Below are 20,014 nucleotides of genomic sequence, written 5' to 3' on the forward strand. Positions count from 1 at the left end.
GCAGAGCATGTGTGGCAAAAAGAGGAGCAGGGAGAGGAAGAGATGGCAGGGTTGACTGTAAGTGCGCGCACGTGTGTGTGTGTGTGTGTGTGTGTGTGTGTGTGTGCGCGCGCACGCTCCATGATTAAACATCCTTTGCCGAGCACATCAAGCATTCGTGCAAAATGGAACGCGGACGCTGGCGCTCGCACGCCTGCACTCCGGGGTGACGCTGAGCGCTCGAACATGCACGCATGGCGAGCCAGCCGCAACAAAACAGGATGGGGGCGGGGTGGGGGTGTCGGCGAGGTCGTGTTTGGGGGGAGGAGGGGCGGATGGGGGGGCGGATGGGGGGGCATCGAAGGCTCACTGCATCTCGCCAAAGAAACGGCGTTCATCATTCTGGCCTCGGTGCCCCCCCCCCCCCCCCCCCCCCCCCCCGCACCCATCCTCCGCTGCCATGTCACGACCCGCCGTGTGGTGGAGGTGTGTGTGTGTGGGGGACGGAGAGTCGTGGCGTGGTGGGGGTGGGGGCTGGGGGGGTGCTGATAAATGAGAGAAGATAAATCAGCATCACGACCAGAGGCAGAACAATATCTGGCGAAACAGAGGGGGGAGACGGCAGAGAGATATCTGCCCGCAGTCACACGGGGAGCCGCAGATCAAGGCCGGCTGATGTGCAGCGATAGCGCTGCAGAGAGGAGAAGAAGGACAAGGAGGAGGTGAGGAAAGAGAAAAACAGAGAGGAAAAAAGAGAAAGAAGAGGCCCCGGACGGGAGCGCAGGTCCCCTCCACTCGCTGGAATCCAAACAAATTGATGTAATATCATGCTTAGAGGGCGGCCGCCTGCAAATGAAATTGATTGATGTGGCACAAGTGACTTGGGTCTGTACACAAACGCATTCAAGTGTGCGAGTTCCCCGCCCCCCTCGCCCCCCCCCCCCCCAGCCCCCCCCACCCCCCAACTCTGTCACGCCGCCCTGCTTACTTATTCATCCCGAGGTGGCGGCGGCCGAGGCCGCGAAGAAATATGCACGGCGCCGCTGCGGGGCCCACAAATTTCTATGGACGACCGGCGGCAGCGTCCGTCTCGGTAAAGTCCAGCAAAGGTCGGCGGCGGCAGCAGTCAGACAGCCGCTCGCATCTGATTCCAGTCGGCGCTCCGCCTGTTTACTGTCAGCTTCTCCCCACGGAGGCCGGGTGGCCTGTGACACTCGCTCAGCCTCCTGCTCACGCACCAGTGCTCGCGCACGCACGCACGCACGAGAGCCGAAGATGTGCTTGTAAATGGGCAGTGGCGTGACTGTGTGTGTGTGTGTGTGTGTGTGTGTGTGTGTGTGTGTGTCGGGGGGGGGGGGTGTTGGTGGAAGCATTGTTTGGCAGTCAATAAAAAGGGGCCCTGAGGTGCTTGTAAGAACAGCAATCTGCAGCCGTTTCCCCGCAGAGGACAGAGGGGGGAGGACTTCACCACTTCCTCCCCCTCTGTCCGTCCCTCCGTCCCTCCGTCCCTCCGTCCGTCCATCCCCCCATCCCTCCACCCCTCCATCCCCTGTGACGAGCAGCAGTTAATATTTCCAGCGTAAACCTAATACGACGGCGTGATGCTGGAACTTTCCAAAACAAAGTCCTCGACGTTTGCAGACACACAAACATTGCATTCCTTTTGGGTTTTCAGAGAAAAAAACAAAACAAATGGGCATTTTGCGTGTAAAATACATTTGCATAAACTGGCAGAGATGAAACCAGCATCGTTCCCGTCCAATTTAATTAGCTTTGAAAATTAAACGCTCTGCATATTTAATTTCTCGCACTTTACTATTTTTAACCTGTTTGTCAGCTCACTAAAGGATGCAAATGCGACGCTATTCCCGGCGCCTTTCAGAAATACTGTATGAGGCGTGAATGAAGAGAACGCACCGCAAGTCACACACACACACACACACACACACACACTATGCAGCGCACAGTCAGCCAGTGACGGTAATTAAACGTGGCTTTTGAACACGGCGTCCTTTTAAAGGACGAGTACGTTGGATTTGTGGGGATTCAAGAGAGGAGATGTTAATAACGGCAGTTATTTTTGTTTGTGTTTTGTCAGGGAGCCAGTCAGTAGGCAGAACACACACACACACACACACACACACACACACACACACACACACACACACACACACACAGGAGAAGAAAAAATAGACCACCATGCCATTAGCAAAATTCATGACAAAAAACAACATAAAGTAGTTTTAGTTGCTAAAAACAAAATAAAACTTAACTACAAACAAGAGCAAAGTTAACAGCAAAACATACCCTGAGTGAGCCCTGAGAGTACACAATGTGAAGGATCATCAGGTCATTTGGACACAAAAGGGGAATTACACCAATAAAGCACTCGCAGAGACAGAGGAAACACGTCAGTTATGCTGCTCTGCTAGCGACAGAAAGTTTACTCAAATAAGAAGGTCGTGGTAAATATCTACACAGACAACAATAAAAAATAACTGATCTGGTGACATTTTTCAATCAGCACAGTTTCACAGGGACTCCGCCAAAATGCCAATACACTGGAAGTCTTAGCGTGTTAGCTAACATGCTACAGTGGCGTCAGGGTAACAGTTTCAAAACGAGGTTGTATATCATGCATTTCCCCCTATGCTGTTCTTAGCACATAAGCACATGATGACAGTCGTCTCCTATAGTAGCATTGGTTGGAACTCCAGAAATAGGAGGTGTGGCCACAGCCCCCTCCGACACAGTGGTAGGTGCAAAATAGGTGTGAATTTGAATTGTTAGGGGCACCTGATGGCTTGAAGTTGTTGCTAATCTGTTGCAGTTTATGAGCTTGCAATCACATTCTGACTTGATTCAACCCTTTAATGAACTGAAGGGTTTATGACTCAACATGCAGGACAGCAAGCTTGACACCATAAAATACACACAAGTCTTTAATGCTGCACCTTTGAGTGTGCAGCAGCTGCTTTTACGTCCTGATCTCTTGGATTCCAGGAAGTTATTCCTTCGAGGATAATCCCTGTTGTGAAATTGGAGTGCAGCGTAGAAATATCAATTCTTCTTTTTCCCTCCACATGCTGAGGTTTAAAAAAAGGAAAAAAGAAAAAAAAATGCGCCGGAGTCCCCGGTGGATATGAACCCGTCTGAGCAATCTGAACATCAAGATGACAGTGCAGCGGGTCGGGAGAGGCAGCTGAGGATCGAAAGCCGAGGAGAAGGGTTGGATTAGGAGCCGGACAAATGTAAACAGTGGCGCAGGCGGTGTTGCAGTGAAGCTGAAAAGCTAGTGCGTGGGATTTTAAAGGAACAGTTTCGCATTTTACACAAAAAGCTCAAATGTTGCTTTTGTAGCGGTAGAAGATGGCAGACATCGGACCGAAGTTTAAATCTGTGCACAAAAACCTCAGGATGAAACCCCGGTGCCCGTTGTTTCAGGCCAACGGCTTCTGTTGTCTGGACACTATGGCATATAACGTCATACGTTTTCCCCACTGCTCAACGTCTCCAAGAATCGTATTAAAGCGGAAGCTCACAGGATGCCATGATGACGGTAAAATGGCAGGCTCTGTAACAAAACAAACAAAATCCGCACGTCTTGTTTGTCAGAGAGCCGAGCGCCCCGTCCAACGATGACTTGTTATTTCGTGGAAATGAAACAGGCAAGATGTGTTTACGCCAACCTTGATGGAGAGAGATGGGTTGATCGTTGAGACTCATTACCACGTCGTTCAGCCGGGTCCCATCCCCGGCTCGTCAAACAACAATGTTCAGTCACGGCCCATTAAGCCTCTTCCAGACGCACAGGCTGCAAAACCTTTGCTCAGGAGTTTGACGTGGCTTGAAGTTGTTTTACATGTGTCGCAGGAAGACTGGAACCAACAGCATAGCGCGACACTCCGGAGTGAGTGAGTGATGAGTCAGAGCGAGTGGTTAAGTAGAATTGTTCATAATGCCTTGTATCCATGACACCTGAGTTTGTCACTGATTTGTACTCGAATCTTAATTTGGTTTTGCCTTTTTTCCCCCTCTGAAACAAATCAGGTTGTTTTATTCAGGCTGAAATGTAATAATAACGTGTAACATTAGTAACTTTACACTAAAAGTGGGCAACGTTTCCCAATTTTGGGATCAATAAAGTACCTCCATCTATTCTATGTAAACTCAGGAATCTTGTGTATCTATCCTGTCATCTACCAATACACAGTATTAGATGTTAGTGTTAAAATGTAATTTTTAATCCAAACGTTCTCATTGATATAGTCACAAATAGAAGAGTGGTGAGAAGAATCTGTTCCAGGCTATTCTGATGAGAAAAAAGCACACCAGAGAAGACCGGTAAGAAGAAGCTACCACAGTGACAGCTGCCACAGATTCAGCAAGATTCCACTGAAACTGTAGTTTCACCAGAACTAACTGCCATTTTAATTCTAACAAATTTAAACAGAACACTGAAGGCCTGTCTCAGTAGACAATATTGTTTTGCTTAACCATGAACAGGCTTCGGCCAGAGATCCTCAGAACACGGCGGTGCATACTAGCTAACCATGGGCCGTGACGTGAAGCTAACGTTGCACAGCTAACTAATCTGATTGGCCTGCTTGTCCATGTTTGGCAGATTGTTCACCCAATCACCTTTCAAGATTTGTCCACTCTCCAAATCCTTTGTTTCCATGGTGCTCTTGGACATGTGAGGCAAACACAAAGGATCTAGTTAATGTTCCGTCAGGCATTTCTGCTAAACACAGTCCGCATCTCAAGGTCGATTAGCGCTTGTGCCACAGACATTCGGTGTGAGGTGTTGAACTGAAGTCTCAAGTGATTTAAAGACTAAAAATAAAGGCCACATTTTACAAATTGCACCCGTAATTGCTCCAAAATCTCGGCGCTTGTGTCCAGCTTGACCACACACTTAACTGTGAGCATGTCGGAGCGATTAGACAAAGGCTCCTTGAGATGTTTATTCACCAACCACATCTGTGCTTTGCCCGAACAAAGCGCAGAAAGTACTGCGGCGGAGGATTAAAGCGGTGTAACGTCTCTGTTAGCAAGGCAGAAACAAAGGGGAAAAAATACATTAGTCCAGGGAGAGAATTCATAAGCAATTCGACCGCGGCTGAAGCGGCACCACAAGGTCGCACTAGTTTGCTGTTTTACAGTGTGAAGCACAAACCAAAAAAATGGATTTTGCGTGCAGCCGTGTGCAGTTTGTTTACACGGCCGGTTCGGTCCAGTGCACTTACACTTCGATCAGGTCGTTTAATTGGACGAGCGATCTTCGTTCCAGTAAACAAGTGGGGGAGGGGAATCAATTTACTATTATAAAAGGATGTCTTGGCTTTGGCAGATGGCGATATGTCCCCCATCATCTTGTTAGTGTGAGGCCTTTTTCCCGCCGGCACGCTGAACCACATGCTAACCCAGCAAGTTGGCGAATGACAATCTGGGTTGCCAGAAATGTGACGGTTCAGCTGTGACACTCACCATCTTGCTGCCTGATTCTTGTTGTGTTACAGTCTTCCAACTGCTGTGTCCGGTACCCGCCGCGACCCCCCCCCCAAAAAAAAAAAAAAAAAAATACGAGGCATAAATATGAAAAAAACAAAAAGCAAAAAACAAAAAAACAAAAAGATCCTTGTGTACATAACCTTCATGTAATCAATCAGCCTTTGGTCAACTTCTTCTGAACCACTGAAGAATCACTGAGGTGCTGTATGTCACCACAACAAAGACAAGAAAATTCCTGAATGTATTTTTGTGTGTACGGTTCTGGGGCCTTAACATGTTTGTACAGACTCTTGCTTCAGGGAACAGGAGCAGGCAACCTGTGCCAAGTGTGCACATAGCATGTTTATATTCTGGTCAGACTGGAATTAATTCAATTCCCGATGTCATGTAAATATACTGACTTCAACGTGCACCTTGGGAGGTCTTTGAAAGGCCCACATTATGCCAAGTTCACTTCAGAATTGTTTTTCTATCTTTGGCTTGCTCCAGTTTTCACTAAAACACCAAGTTCCATAGAAAACAGCCCTTTGTGATGTAACAATTAACACTCATAAGGTGACAGCACTCTTCTGGAAGCTGCTCTGGTCGAAGGTCCAACAAAGCCTTCGTTCTTATCAGGACGCTAAAACTACACATGATGCTGCGAATGCAGGGCTGAAACAAATGTCTCTTCCTGGGGATTTATTGAATTCTTTCAAATAAAGAATAACGTTAAGCTTCGTCAAACTTGTCTGGGAGTATTTGAAAAATAGGCAGCTTTACTGGCACTGGAATTCTTCTTGAACTAATTCCTTAAGAGGTATGAAAACTGCTTGGATAAAGGCTGATTAGTGCTGAGGAGCTAAACTTCACTGGGAAAAAACAGGCAGCTCTGTTTGAAGTCAGTAAAGCAGGTTCACCATCTAATTTGGCTGAATGAAAATGAATGAACAGCCAGTGAGAAAGCTGCTCCTGGCGACTGAGGCCAGGTGAAACTGAACAGCTGCCACCCTGCGGCTCTGATCATCCACATTCTGCTGCAGAGCTGCAACAAACGGCACAGAGTGTCCTTTATCCTCTCGCACTTCCTACACACGACGACTGTTCCTGGCCTCTGTGACTCTGTGCGGCCGCAGGTTCGGCGTCTCTGCCAGTGTTTGACCTCGGCTTGGATCACACCCACGGCCGGTGTGGCGGAACGACTCCGATGTTGAGTCGTTTTGCCCGCCAGCCACGCGTCTTATCTTACATGCCCGGGCCTATAGCATCGTGCGTGTGCACACTGTGTGCAAGCAAACAGATTATAAATGATTTATTCTCCCCCTCTGGTAAAAAAACCCACTGTATAATAAAATCCTTTTTTGCTGGATTTAAAGCTAATGTCCTTTGAGACAGATTGCACAATCCTCCGTCTAATTAAGCCTCTGCAAAAGCGCTGCCGCTTGAATAATAAAAAAATAAATGGAAAAGCAGTTTTTTTTAGCTGCAAAATTAGCATTTTATTGGGATGGTTGGGGTCAGAGATGTATAATTTGTTTTCCAGTACACATGGTTATCCACAAGGCTGAAACCCAAAACCTTTTTTTTTCTTTTTCCTCCAGTCTTAAAGCTTGTTCAGGAATTAGTGCCTCGCATGTCATCCCACCCCACCCGACCCTTTTTGGTACAAATCAAACAGTTGTGCTGACAAGATCACTACATCTCACTTTTTTTTTTTTTTTTTTTTTAACGGCGTTGTTTTTTTCCTCCACGTTTTATACAAAAACTCTCTTAACTTCTACACATGTAATGTCACCCAGATTTTTATTTTTTTTCTTTCACCTTGTAAATAAATTTGGGAAACAATGTTTCTCATTTTTCTTTGTCATGAAAAGATAAAAACATGCAAAAAACTTGGAATTTGTCGTCCAAATCAAACATTTACAGGTTTGGAACTTTTTGCACCTTTTCATATACTACATCAAAAGAAAAAAAAAAAAAGAGGAAAAACATTATGTACACATATCTTTTTACAGTGAAGTCAAACTTGAAAATATCAGATGATGACTAAGGCAAATGAAGTGTACATGGATTAGACCCAAACAGCTTTTTTTGTTTGTTTTTGTAAAATACTACATCACTTCAGAAAAAAAGAAAAAAATTCTGCTACAAAAGTATGATTCAAAACTCCCTTTATCTGCAACCAGCTGCATAATCTTTTAATATTTTTTGTGAAAAAGTCTAGAGGTCTAATGTACTATACAGTGCTGCTCTTACTCATTTTCCTTCCTGTTCAAGCTGACAAGGGTTCCTTCATTTCTGCGTCTGCATCGTTTACAAACAGGAGCATCGTGTAACCAAAAGAAAGAAAAGAAAGAAAGAAAGAAAAGAGAAAAAAAAGCATGGAGAAGCATACCAGAGTGTAACATACTTGGTTTGAAATCACTCCAAAAGTCAGTACCATTAAAGCCTTGAACATAAAACTAATCATTTAGATCCAAAAAATGTACAAAAAGGCACATTATATCCCAGTGCTTCTGTACTGTGAAATTCAAGTGTAACTGAGCGCATCCCATATCAACATTCCGAGAGGGGACAGTCCGCCGGCGTTCCCCTCCAAACCGCCTCCATGGTTGGACCACAGCCTAACTCTAAGCTTTCAACAAGCATATGTATGCGTAGACTACAACAATAAGCCTAGGTTGGTTGTTTTTGAAAAAATTTTTCGGAATCAATGTTTATTTATTTTTTTTTTCTCCTCCTCCTCCTCCTCCTCCTATCTGTCACAGTTCCATCATTCAAAGAATATCAGAAGCTGTCCGTGTCCATTAACAGGAAATCTTTCCATCGTGTTTTTTTCCTTCTCATTTTTAAATCTTTTTTCAACCTTTTTTCTGGGGGGAGACAGAGGGGGAAGGGGGCGCTTTGTGTCCTAGTCGTCGTTCCCGCCGTACATGTCTGCGAGTTTCCTGAAGCGAGGGCCCCAGTCGTTGAGGTAATCGTAGTCCTGGTCGCCCCCGCTGCTGGACGAGTTGAGGGAGCTGAGGGAGCCGGCGGTGGAGCCGCTGCCCTCGTAGTCGAACACCAGCAGGGAGTCGTAGGGAGGAGCGGTGGGGTCGTTGTCGGCCGCCTTCAGTCCCTGTGCGGAGCGGAAAACACAGTCAGTCAGAGCGTTTACTTGACACTCGAGAAAAACAAATTATTGCCTTAAAATGAAGTGCACGTAAACGCGTTGGTCCGACTGAAGATCAGAGTTTGACAACTCCGATTATTGAGAGGCCCAGATAATGCGATTGGAATTGGAATTTCTCTGTCATGTATACAACTTAGTCGGAGTTTAACTGGACAATGAGATGTGAAATGAAAGTGAAGATGAGCAGATAAAGTCGCACTCCCCCCCCCCCTTCCTCTGACTGCTGCGCACAAACGGGCTAATCTGCCCTGACACAAGCCAGTGGTTCCACCTCAGCTTGTTCAGGAAATAAGATTAATCAGGCTGCGGTGTCCCCCCTCCCGCTCCCCCCGCCCTCCCCCATGCGTTCGTGCGGCCGGGACTCTCCCGACGGTTCTGGGATGCAGGCTTGAAGGAGAGCCAAGACCGAGGACGACCGGCAGCTGCAGGCCGACGGGAACGTCTCCAATTTCCCCACTAACCCCGGAGCGAGACCTTCTCTGTCTCCTCTGGCCTGCAGTTCTCACGCTTCCACTTTGTTGTCTGGTGTCTGGGTAACTGTATCCCTCATACATCACAATTACCGGGTCTAGCTCCTTCCTTAAAAGGCCTGGTGTGGAAGGCTTGTTTAGTGGCATCCAAAGGACGGAAAGCAACTGATGACGAGGATGCTTCTTTCCATGACATGACGTGACATTTAAAGTCAGCACTGTCCTTCCCAGGTACGTCCTCCAAGTGGGAATCCAGAGCCACGTCGAGCTGCAGCCAGCAGGCGCTCAGAACAACACTGGATGCAATCTCATATCGTAGCAACCGGGGGTCCCGAAAAGTGGATTAATTAACTGGAGTGTTGCAACCACACAAACAGAAATGAAACTTCGGCTCAACTGCAGAAGATTTATGGCTTCCTCTGAGCTGCCGTTAAAGCACCGAAATGCTCTCAAATAAAAAAGATGGATGAAATTAGGAGTGCCTGGGCACTCAGCGATTATTTTCCACTTGTTAGCTCCTGTTAAGTATTTGCTCAGGGCTGCCGAGCTGATAATTTTGTGGGAAATATGACAGATGGATCGTTCATTACAATTACAAGCGTAATAGCGCCGCTGCTTTATAACCTCTCTCTCTCTCTTTCTCCTTGTGGACCCAGAGCCCACAGAAGCCACAGCGCCACTTCCTTTGAGGTGAGTCGATCGCAGGAATCAGCCTTGTCGTTTCATTCCTCACAAAGCTTCCCACTGTGCAGGAGACCATCACACAGCACAGTGAAAAGAGATGTTTAATAAAAGAAAATCATATGTCTGTATTTATATGTATTCAAAAACCCCACTTGTGCTTCTTTTTAGAGACGAGCTCAAGGCTGGAAAGAGCGGCTGTGCTAAACGATGACGCCGATCACTTCAGGCTCGTGTTCTCCGCCTGTGATCAAGGTCACGGTGCAGCGGGAGGGGCCGCGAAACATGCAGTGAAAAACTTTGGTCCTTTGCATCCTCGCGCTGACGGCTGAGGCGGCTGCAGGGTGCACGCCAGGCCAGTAGTGGGCGATGCAATGACGGCCATGTTGAATCAGAGCTGCGACGCGCTCATATTTTAATTTCAAGGCTTTTATTTCTATATTTCATTCTTATTTCTTCTTATAATTCTAGAGCTGCATACTGAAACACTGTTTTTTCTTTTGCAAAAAAACAACAACCCACTGCAACCTAAGCTGCTGCGTTTCACTTTAAATCCTGTCCTCGGTCACTCGGAGATCGAGACAATTTCAGCGCTGACAAATGCCGACTGGCCCCTCCCCCTTCCCTGCGGGAAGAGCCTAAAAGAGATTTGTTTGACCCAGTGTGAGGTTTTAAGTTCTTAACGCAGAAACTTTGTTGCCTCTCTAATTTAATTAAGAGCTACAAGCACCCAGGGCACAACTCAGGCTGAGAAGGAGAGGAACTCCCCTCCACTCCCCCTCCCCCACCCTCCCCCACCCCCCCCCTCCTCCCCTGACAGCGAAGCCCTTTATCAGTCGGGTCAGATTCTCGCTCCACGTTAACCGCCGGAGTGAGGACGAGGCTGCGAGCTCTCAGCTTGCAGGCAAATCCGGGAGTGAAAAGCGATCGGCGCCGTCGGCCTCTCGGCGCTGAGAGCCTTTAACATGACAATCCTGATGAGGGACGGTGCGCGTTGCGGATTTATTTCTGATTGAGCGGTGCCCGGACATTAAATTTCACTCAATATGGGCTATTATGACAAGCGTATGGGGCTGTATTGACGAGACGTGGTGAGACTGAGAGTGAGCCGTGCCTGGCTGCAGGGGTCTGGGGCTGAGAGAGCAACTGCCATGGAAAAAAACACGGGCGCTGTCCGAAAAAAGAGAGTGGGGGTGGGGTGGGGGTGGGGGACTCCCATTTGGAATTCTGCAAACCTCTTGTCTGATGGGGCGCGTTGAAAAATACATGACTGCTCTTTTCATTTTACATTCCCCCCTCACACTGGAGTCAATGATGACCTGAGGCAAACGAGGGCACTCAGAGCGGTGCACGGCCGCGGAGAGCCAATGACTGGCTTCTCTCATCTCACACTCCTGCGCTGACACCACCGTGACTTTGCCTTGCATAAAGTGAGGAGGGAGGCGGGCGGAGGGTTAAAATACAATAATTAAACCCGAGTCAGCCTGGTGTACTTTTTGCTTTTTGGAGGCTTTGTGTGTCTGAGTGGATGAGTGCCAGATGAGAAACGCTCCTACTTTCTGCTCTGGGAAAAAGAAAAAGAAAAACGTTTTTGTAATTGATTTAATTGATTTAATTGAAAGTTGTTTTTTTTCACCGTCCTCCCTTGGCTTTGGCGGAGGGCAACCGCTTGATGCCGAGTTCACACGAGCAAAATTGTTTATTTAGATACAAGTTGATTAGACGAAAAAGCCATTCGGCTTGAAAATGAAATTCCAGCTTTGCAGCGGCGCTGATGCCCTCATTCCGCCGCCTCTCCCGGGAACCAATTTCATCACACGGCCACAACAATCTGCCTCCGCCGTGCGGCTGGTCAGCAGCGTTTACCTCATTGATGAAGTCTCCGATGTCTCCGGGGTGGGGGGCTGCCGACCTCATGGGGTACTGCGGCTCCGGGTGGAGGGGTCGCTCGTCTAGACGGCGGATTCCGACCGGCTTGATGGCATCAGGCTCTATCGTGTCGGGCTGCTGGAGCTGACTCAGGTCATAATCCTGGGGAGCACAGAGACAGATGGGGGGGGAGAAGGGGGAGGGGTTAACTGAGTGGGCCGGGTGAGATCGTTACAACAAAAAAACTAATTTGGCTCCATCGAGAGCAGGCAGGTGCAGCTGATTCCAGAGTTGGAAATGCAGCGGGAAGCGTGGAGGGAACGTTGCGGGGGGGAAAACTTGAATCTGCTCGTCTGTGAAGCACGAGCCCCGGGACAGTTTGACACATTAAAAGCAGGCGCGGCGCCGAGGGGGTCCGCGGCGAGAGGCAACATCACTCGCCCGCCCTGTGCTGCAGGAAGGATGTGGACGCGGCGCAACTGTTTTGCTCTAATCAATGCCCAGACACGGGATGGTGGATATGCATAAGCCATCACTAATCCTATTAACATTACCAAGGCAACCGGAATGGCTCGCAGTTTGTGCAAAGTCACAGGGAGAGGAGGAAGAGAAGGAGGAGGAGGAGGAGGAGGAGGAGGAGGAGGAGGATTTGGGGGAGAGGAGCGGCGCTGGGCTGGACTGGGTTGAACTAGGCTGGGTTGAACGAGGCTGGGCTGAGCTGGGCTGAGCTACACTGGACTGAGCGATCCGGCCAGTGGATGCCGGCGCCAGATATGAAGGAGGACAGAGAGGAGCCGGCTGTGCGCCTAATAAGCGTGCATGATGGATTGTCTCCCTTTAGAAGATTTTCACTAATCCATCCATCTCTAATATCCTCCTTCAAAATTGTCTTTGGCCAGCGACACATGCGCACAAAGCGTGCACGCACCCACACACGCACGCATGCGTAGAGACGACGCCATAGGTTCCCATTTAAAATGGAGATCAGAATAAATAAAAAAAAAAAGATTTAGTGAGGCAGCATCAAAGCCCACAAACATCAGAGCTCAGAGCCCCTCCTCCGCCCCCCGCTCCTCCTTAAAGAGCCCACTGGCTGTTCTGATGGTCACATGACACCTTTCAGTCAACGCCTTCGCTTGGATTCAGCAGCAAGTGGTGATAAAAGGCAAAACTGCTGTTTAGTCCCGCAGGGCGCCAGTAGAACTGCAGTAACATAAGAAGCAGAGCAGCTTTGTTTATCCCCCCCCCCCCCCCCCCCCTCTCCCACTGGCCACACGTTGGCTTATACTATTTAAATTATTAAGCAGCTCTTTCTCTGCTTTCCGCTGGCCGCGCTCTCCCCTCGTCTTTCCCTTTGTTTTCCACACGCTAGCGCTGGAAGCAACGCCTCCTCCGTCGGCCCGTCAAGTTGTGGGGACGTGATGCGGGTCTGTCGTGCCGGGTTTGACCGGACCAGCGGTTCCCCTACGCGCTGCCGTCCTGCTCGTCCCCGCGTTGCTCCACTTTAAAATAAATAAATAAATAAACCAAAGAGGAGGAGGAAACCGAGGGGGAACTTTCGCCGAGGCGTCAACTGCGAGCTTGACGAACGCCCACTCGGCTCGGCGCTAATAAGGATCATCGGAGGAGTGAAATGAGCATCGATGTAATTTGATGTCATGGGGGACGACAGCTGCCCCGAGGCCGGCTGCCGAAGGAGCGCACTCCACACGCAGCGACGCCTGGCCGTCATCTCCCGACCCGCTCGGCCTCCACCTCCGCTCGGCCTGCTGCGGGGGGGTCGGGGGGTTAGGTGATGGGAAGTGCAACGGAGCTGTGTGGCGGCGAGGAGGAGGAAGAGGAGGACGAGGAGGAGTAGGCACTCCGACGACGTGCACAGGCCTGGTGAAGCGGCCGCCCGCCGCTGGCATTCGTGACCCACATTCAAACGTGAGGGGGCGGAGCCAAGCTGGAGCCAAGCTGGAGCCACGCTGGGGCCATTCGTTCGAGATTCGTCATTTCTTAGAGGCGGCGAGACTGGAATCCACGGCAGCAGCAACATAAAAGGGGAATTCCGTTTTATTTATTTCTTGCTAATTTGCATTTGCAGGTATTTTCTACTACATGGTGCAGTCTGGAGGACGCAGCCGAGATGCTTCGTGTCGGCATCTTAATAGCACGTTTGACTTTTGCGACTCACAAGGCTGCAACACTGGCAGCCACAAACTTCACTGGGCTCGGGGGGCTGGGGGGGTGCAGCAGTCACTCGTCAACCCATCCTGCCATGTTTAGACCAAGCCTGGATTGCTTTTACCACTTTTTTTGAGTGTGTGTCTCACAAGCTGTGCAAATATTTGCAGCTCCCTCAACCCATCATGAATAAATAAATAAATGAGGCTGCAACAAACCATGCAAGATGGAGGCCTTGTCTACACAGGTGGTGTTTTTTTTTTATTCTAAATGGTGTTTTTTTTTTATTCTAAATATATAAACACAGCTTTTTTTCTAAGTGGCTTTATTTTTGTCCACGTCCCAAAACAACTTCAGGTCACTAAAACCGGAGCTGTTGTTTTTATACACTATCATATACTTTTTGCCAGCCAAGCAACATGTATTCCTGTGCCTGTGTCTCCTAAAGCAGCAGTGATGACCGGCAGACGCCACTAAAACAGTGCTGGTCTCTGAATAAAGGGTCTGTTTACTCTCCAACTACACTCATTAGTGCGCACATGTTCCTTTCCTCACGCAGGAGCCTTGGCAATGACTTCATCTTTAACGCTATGCTTTCACCATGAATTACAGCCAGACACTAGAAAGTGAAGTGGCCGTGGCTCGCGCTGCTCTCCATGCTGCTCCGCTCTGAGCAAACTGCACCTGATTTGAATCTTTCACAGAAACAGAAATAAGAGCAAACACTCTGATCCGGACGTTCTGATTCGCTGCCTTTCACTTAGTGCGCCGAATTACGCCGAATTTGCCCGAGCGTTTTTCTGATGACACCCGGTCGAAGGTCAGCGTGCGTCAAATTGCACTCAATGTCGTTCGGAGGAGATGATGACTCAAGCGTGTCGCACGACGGCCGCGTTCCTCCATGGAGTCCCGGGGAGCGCGGCGCCTCATCAGCTGTCTGCCCTTGACAAAGTGAGTGCTTTGGCCGACCAATACCAACCTGGGCAAAGGCAGCAGCAAGCCAAATCATACACTCTGAACGCACCCAACAGCCTGACACTTCAATTTCCTCCCCAGCGGGAGATAGGGAGAACAGAGGGGGGAATTATAAGGAGCCACAGCGGCCGGAAAGCAGAGGCCGTTTTTTAAACTGGACGCCGGCCTGCTCTCAATGCGGCGGACCGGCCGTTCCCTTCTCACACAAAGCAAAAAAACAGAAGCTTGTTTTCCCCTTCACTGAATGGCAGTGGCCACTTGTTTACTGTGCATCCTGTTATCCTCTCCACGTGTTCCGCTCCACAGGTTAGCGCTGCCAAGGAAGTGCCTATGCAAGTGAGTAGGCGCCACGTCCCCCCCCCCATGCGCCCACCCGCTCCGCCTAATCACTGGCTGACGTGTAATGGCTTTCCAGTTATATTGTTACCTCAGACAGAGCCTCATTATTGTGCCACAGCAGATGTCTATCTCAGAATGACATCAGCTTGCCAATTACAAGACTCTGCAGATAATTTGGCACAGTGCTGGGTCAGAAAGGGGTGCGCTTGCTCCTGCTCAAACCCAGGCCGCCGCAGAGCCTGGGCCCATTGTGGGAAAATTGCCTATTAAGCGTGAAACTGCCCTTTATACTGTAAATTTATGTGTAGATATAGATTTATGATTATATATATATATATATGTGGCATCCTGCTAACAAGAGATCATTAGAAATTGAATTTGTCTGCCAGTGTAATCAGTGAAGGGCAGGAGTAGATGTATTGATGCCTATTGCCCCTGTGCTGCCTTGTGTATGTGAGTGCAAATTCCAACTAGTTCCAGCCGAAGCAACTTTATCAGGCCTTCCAACAGCGAACCGGATCAAAACATGTTTTTCTTATTGATTGCAGAATTGGATTCCCAGCACTTTCTAAGAAAACAAAAGTTGTTTTGTTTTTTTTCTTTCTGTGCACCAGTTTGCAATGAAAACGTTTTACTCTGCTTGCTGTGAATGGCGGTGAATCATGTTGGAGTTACATAATGAGCAGGAAGAAGACTAGAAAGATGGCACTGCAAGTTTATAGAGGTTTACAAAAAGACTGTAGGTGGCCTCCTTTGTCCTTGGTTTGTTTAGTCATACGGAAACTCCAGCTGCATTGTGCTGTGTGTGGATACTTCTCCCTAACAGAGTTCACACATTGGCCTCCCGCAACCCCACTGGAACCACCGAGCACTTTTGCGTGCACGAGGATCGGGTGGCTTTAGGATTGTAGTCATGCTTAGGGAAGAAAAACAAAATAAACGACACAATCCAAGAGCGGAAAAGAGGTCACTGCTGCTGCTGCTCTCACCTGGTCCTCCTCTCCGCCACCTTCCTCGTCATACTTGAGAATGTTGTCCCTCACGTCGTCCTCGGGATCGATGAGCAGCTGCTTGGCCTGGCGCTCCTTGTCGCGGCGCTTCATCCACACCACGAACAGCAGCACGAGGACTGGCGGACAGACGGAGCAGACGGCTTTCAGTTCATCGTTCATCGTGACCGGCGTATTTTCATACAAGTGTAATCGGATCTGACGTTTCGGGGCACCAAAGCGGAGCCCCGATCAAGGCTATCATTTTGGTAATCCTGCCGTTAATCTAGCGGCATCTGAGATCATGTTCAGTCGCCTTCACCGCCCTTCCCGCCCGTTTGTGTCACGAGGCGACGAGAGGCTTACTGAGGAGGATGATGATGCAGAGCAGGATGGCGATGATGGCACCGGTGCCCAGGCCGGCAGCCATGATGTGCTGCTGGTCGGTGCAGTCGCCGTTGATGTCACACTGGCAGACTTTGACTCGTAGGTAGGAGGTGTTGGACATGGGCAGGTTGCCCGAGTCGGTGATGATGATGGGGATCTCGTAGATGCCGCTTTCAAGGAAGCCGATCTTCAGGCTCAACTGGGCGTAGTCGCCTGGACGAGGAGAGAAGGCGAGTGTTCAGCAAGACACGCCCAGAAATGTTCATTTATTTACTACAGTTAATAATTATGTAATAAATGAAGAGAAAGCGAAATGTTACTTTGTCATTAATTAATTATTTATTTATTTATTTTTGGTAAACTGTAAAAAGTGAACAATATTTGAATAATTGGTTTTTGAAACATCAACTCAAAATGTGGCCTGTTTGATTTGTGACTGGGCCTTGGGAAGAGAAGCACTGGCCGTGACAGATTATGTTAGAAGTGCCAACAACAGGCGTATCAATGGGCTGTCCCTCTAGAGACTCGCTCCGGTATTAACAACAGACAAACAGCGGCACTTGTGTATCTAAGGCTCCTCCAGAGGACAGAACAACTCTGAAAGCTTGAGAATGCGTGACACAACATGATCACTCTATCAGCACACATGCTCGGCATAAATTCATACCTGGAAGTTGATCAGCACGTCTAATCCAAAACATGGGCAGGATTTAGATTTGGAGCTTATAAATGTACTGAATACCTTTTGATAATGCTGCTTAAGCTAAATTCCCACTCGCAATAATCCAACTGACGTTATCCTATTAAGATATATTCACCGCTTTTCAACTCACAACATCCAACAGCTAACAAAGGCCAAATGAGTTTTGACTCAAATTAGCATAAACAATTAAGGACTGTCATTTTAATAGAGTTTTACATATCAGTGAAATTCATACCCTCCTTCCTTTTCTTTTCCTTATAAGAGGAATCGTGGATTGAAGACTTGAGCATTAATTACCACCACACTGCTTCACAGCCGTAGGCCCCGGGGCATAAGTCAAATTTTAATTTACATTTATGCCAGTTTAGACATATTCATGTCGGGAAGGTAGTGAGGAATATTAACCAATTCGTAGTACCAAGAGCGTTTACACCCTGACCCACAGTCACACATTACACTCACATTCACCCGACAACATATTGTGTGTAGTTTCTCAATGGAAAGCACTTAAGCATGACTTCTTGGTGATTGAATATATAAACATCTTACTGCAGACTCCTGCATTCTGCAGCACTGAAGACGAAGCAACTACTGCCCTACCCACACAGCAGGAGTGGGAAGTGAATTTTTAACTGTCAACGCCATTCATTTTCTTGTAATTACCGAGAGCAGACACTTTGAAAAATGTTTTTATGTCCTTCAACTTAAATAAAAGCCAAAAATATAAAATAATTTTGTTTCTTATTATACAAATTGAAAAAGGATCTAGTAGGATTAGATAGAATTAAGAGCCTTTATTACGTGTCTCACCGCTGATTCTGGTGATGGTCCAGTTCCTCCTAACGTCAGATGGCCGGTGGGCCAACTCGAAGGCGAACGGCCCTGCATTTGGGTTGAGGTCTCCGTCAAGCGCTGTGATGTTCATGGCATTTGGCTCTGGCTTCTCGCACATCTCCGCCTCCTGAGGGAAAACCCTGGGAGCGTTGTCATTGATATCCAGCAGGTGGATCTGGATGGTGCCGGTGCCACTTGCTTTGGGTTCACCTGGAAAATGCCAATGCCAATGTAAGATAAATGCATCCATATTAATGAGAAATTAGACCATTTAAGATATTTAAGATGAATATTTGGACCGAAGAAGCGTCATTGTAGCTGCGCTGCTGAACTGGTCAGTCTTCCCTGACTGTCCATTACAAATGTGGAATGAATTAAATATTACGGCAATATTGAAATCACATATAAACAGAACAGTTGACATGCCAACAGTAGTTAAGGTGTCACTGTGACACATTTCACGCATGTTATCACAATGGCAGCCCAAACATTCTAAAGGCGCCAGATTATTATTTTTTTTGTTAAATCCAAATAAGGAATTTTATTTACCAATTTTCTTTGACAATCCTTCAACAACAAATTGAAGTCTGGAATTGATTTTTTGATTTGAGAATGAAAAAGGGTAATTTCCACAACCAGTCAACACACAACAGCATACTGATCTGAGACCCTAATCTGGAGAAGGGAGGACAGAGAAAGGGATATCTGAACATTGGAAGTGTGTGTGTTTGTCTTTGTGTGTGCTGGTAGAAAATCTTCCTGACGAAGGACACAGGACGGGAATACTAAAGCAGATAAACAGAGCCCACTGTCGCGCTCCTCAGGCTCCTCTATGTATTCACTCAGCTAGGGAGCTGATTTTTTTTTTTTTTTTTTTTTACCATTCAGGCCACGCTCAAAGGAGCTAGTCATCCAATCCTGACCCATTAATGCTGAGAAACCTCTTTATTGGTAAAGTTTTTAAGCCTATTGGCCCCAGCTATGCTCCACGGAACAGGCTAAACCAAAGCAGAGGTAAATCTGAACGCGGCAGAGGAAGGGTGACTGCATCCGCATGCGGAATTTTTCTGGGGCTGCTGGCACATTAACCTTCAACTAAGGTGGTCACTGTTGCAGACATGTCAAGCGTCTGGTACAAGGCTGACCTTCAAGCATGGAGAGTGTTTTTATGGCTTTTACTGACAGGGTTTTCTGTGGAGCGAGCAGACATGGTGCATTTGTGCATGGGGCTCCGGATGAAAATCACCACGCGAGGAGCGGAGGCGACGCCGGGCAGACAGATGCCCTTTGCAAAGTGGGCTCCACCGGCTCCATCCACTTTGCTTCCTTTGGTAAACGCGGGATTATGCGCTGCTGAACGCGCCGACAGTAATGGCCTGGGAGAGAGCGTTTGTGTAACGGCTCGGCCTAAATCACCACGGCCGAGCCGGCAGCTCCCTGCAGCGCTGCCGGCTCTTTCAGGCAACGGCAGTAAATTAGCGCTCACCGTCGTCAGAAGCCAGGAACGTTGCGTTGTACAGGCTGTTCTTCACAAAGCCCGACTCTCGGTCCAAAATTGCAATGGTTGTGATGCGACCGGTGTTGGGGTCAATCCTCAGCCAGTTGGCAGGATCCGAGAGCTTGGAGTATCTAGAGGAAGAGAACAGAGGTTCAGAGTCATCGTGATAAAAATAATCAATCATCTTCCATTGATGAAGTAAACGCTGCCTCTGTCGCTCTGTGTGAGGCTGAATGGTCCCATTGCACAGAAGGCCTATGTGACATTGCACAGGGCTGATTTAAATCAAATTAATTCAATAAAAGAGAAGCAAGCTGAAGACTGAAAAAAAATGATAAAATGTTTATTGCATGATACCTTTAAAGTTCAATTTTGCGGTGTGCTTAAAAAGTAATAAAAATGTTGACAACCTGCTCTTCTACTCCCCATTTGCAGTCTTAAATTTCTTTTAATTGT

The 20,014-nt window shown here is 47.9% G+C and overlaps 1 protein-coding gene across 1 annotated transcript in view; it reads right to left on the reverse strand.

Annotated features, from left to right (window-relative positions):
• Positions 1 to 6,945: 6,945 nt before the first annotated feature.
• Positions 6,946 to 20,014, reverse strand: part of cdh2 (cadherin 2, type 1, N-cadherin (neuronal)) — a 58,503-nt gene continuing 45,434 nt past the window's right edge. Inside the window, exons 11-16 of the mRNA XM_076021460.1 lie at positions 19,547 to 19,689; positions 18,037 to 18,270; positions 16,503 to 16,736; positions 16,137 to 16,276; positions 11,662 to 11,826; positions 6,946 to 8,590 (exon numbers count right to left, since the gene is read on the reverse strand). Coding sequence (XP_075877575.1) covers positions 8,384 to 8,590; positions 11,662 to 11,826; positions 16,137 to 16,276; positions 16,503 to 16,736; positions 18,037 to 18,270; positions 19,547 to 19,689 — 1,123 coding nt within the window. The 3' untranslated portion in view covers positions 6,946 to 8,383. The remainder of the gene's footprint in view (positions 8,591 to 11,661; positions 11,827 to 16,136; positions 16,277 to 16,502; positions 16,737 to 18,036; positions 18,271 to 19,546; positions 19,690 to 20,014) is intronic.

This window comes from Nelusetta ayraudi, unplaced genomic scaffold (genome assembly GCF_046127955.1).
Source record: "Nelusetta ayraudi isolate G7.1 ecotype Tasmania unplaced genomic scaffold, CSIRO-AGI_Nayr_v1 ptg000011l, whole genome shotgun sequence".
Classification (NCBI taxonomy): Eukaryota; Metazoa; Chordata; class Actinopteri; order Tetraodontiformes; family Monacanthidae; genus Nelusetta; species Nelusetta ayraudi.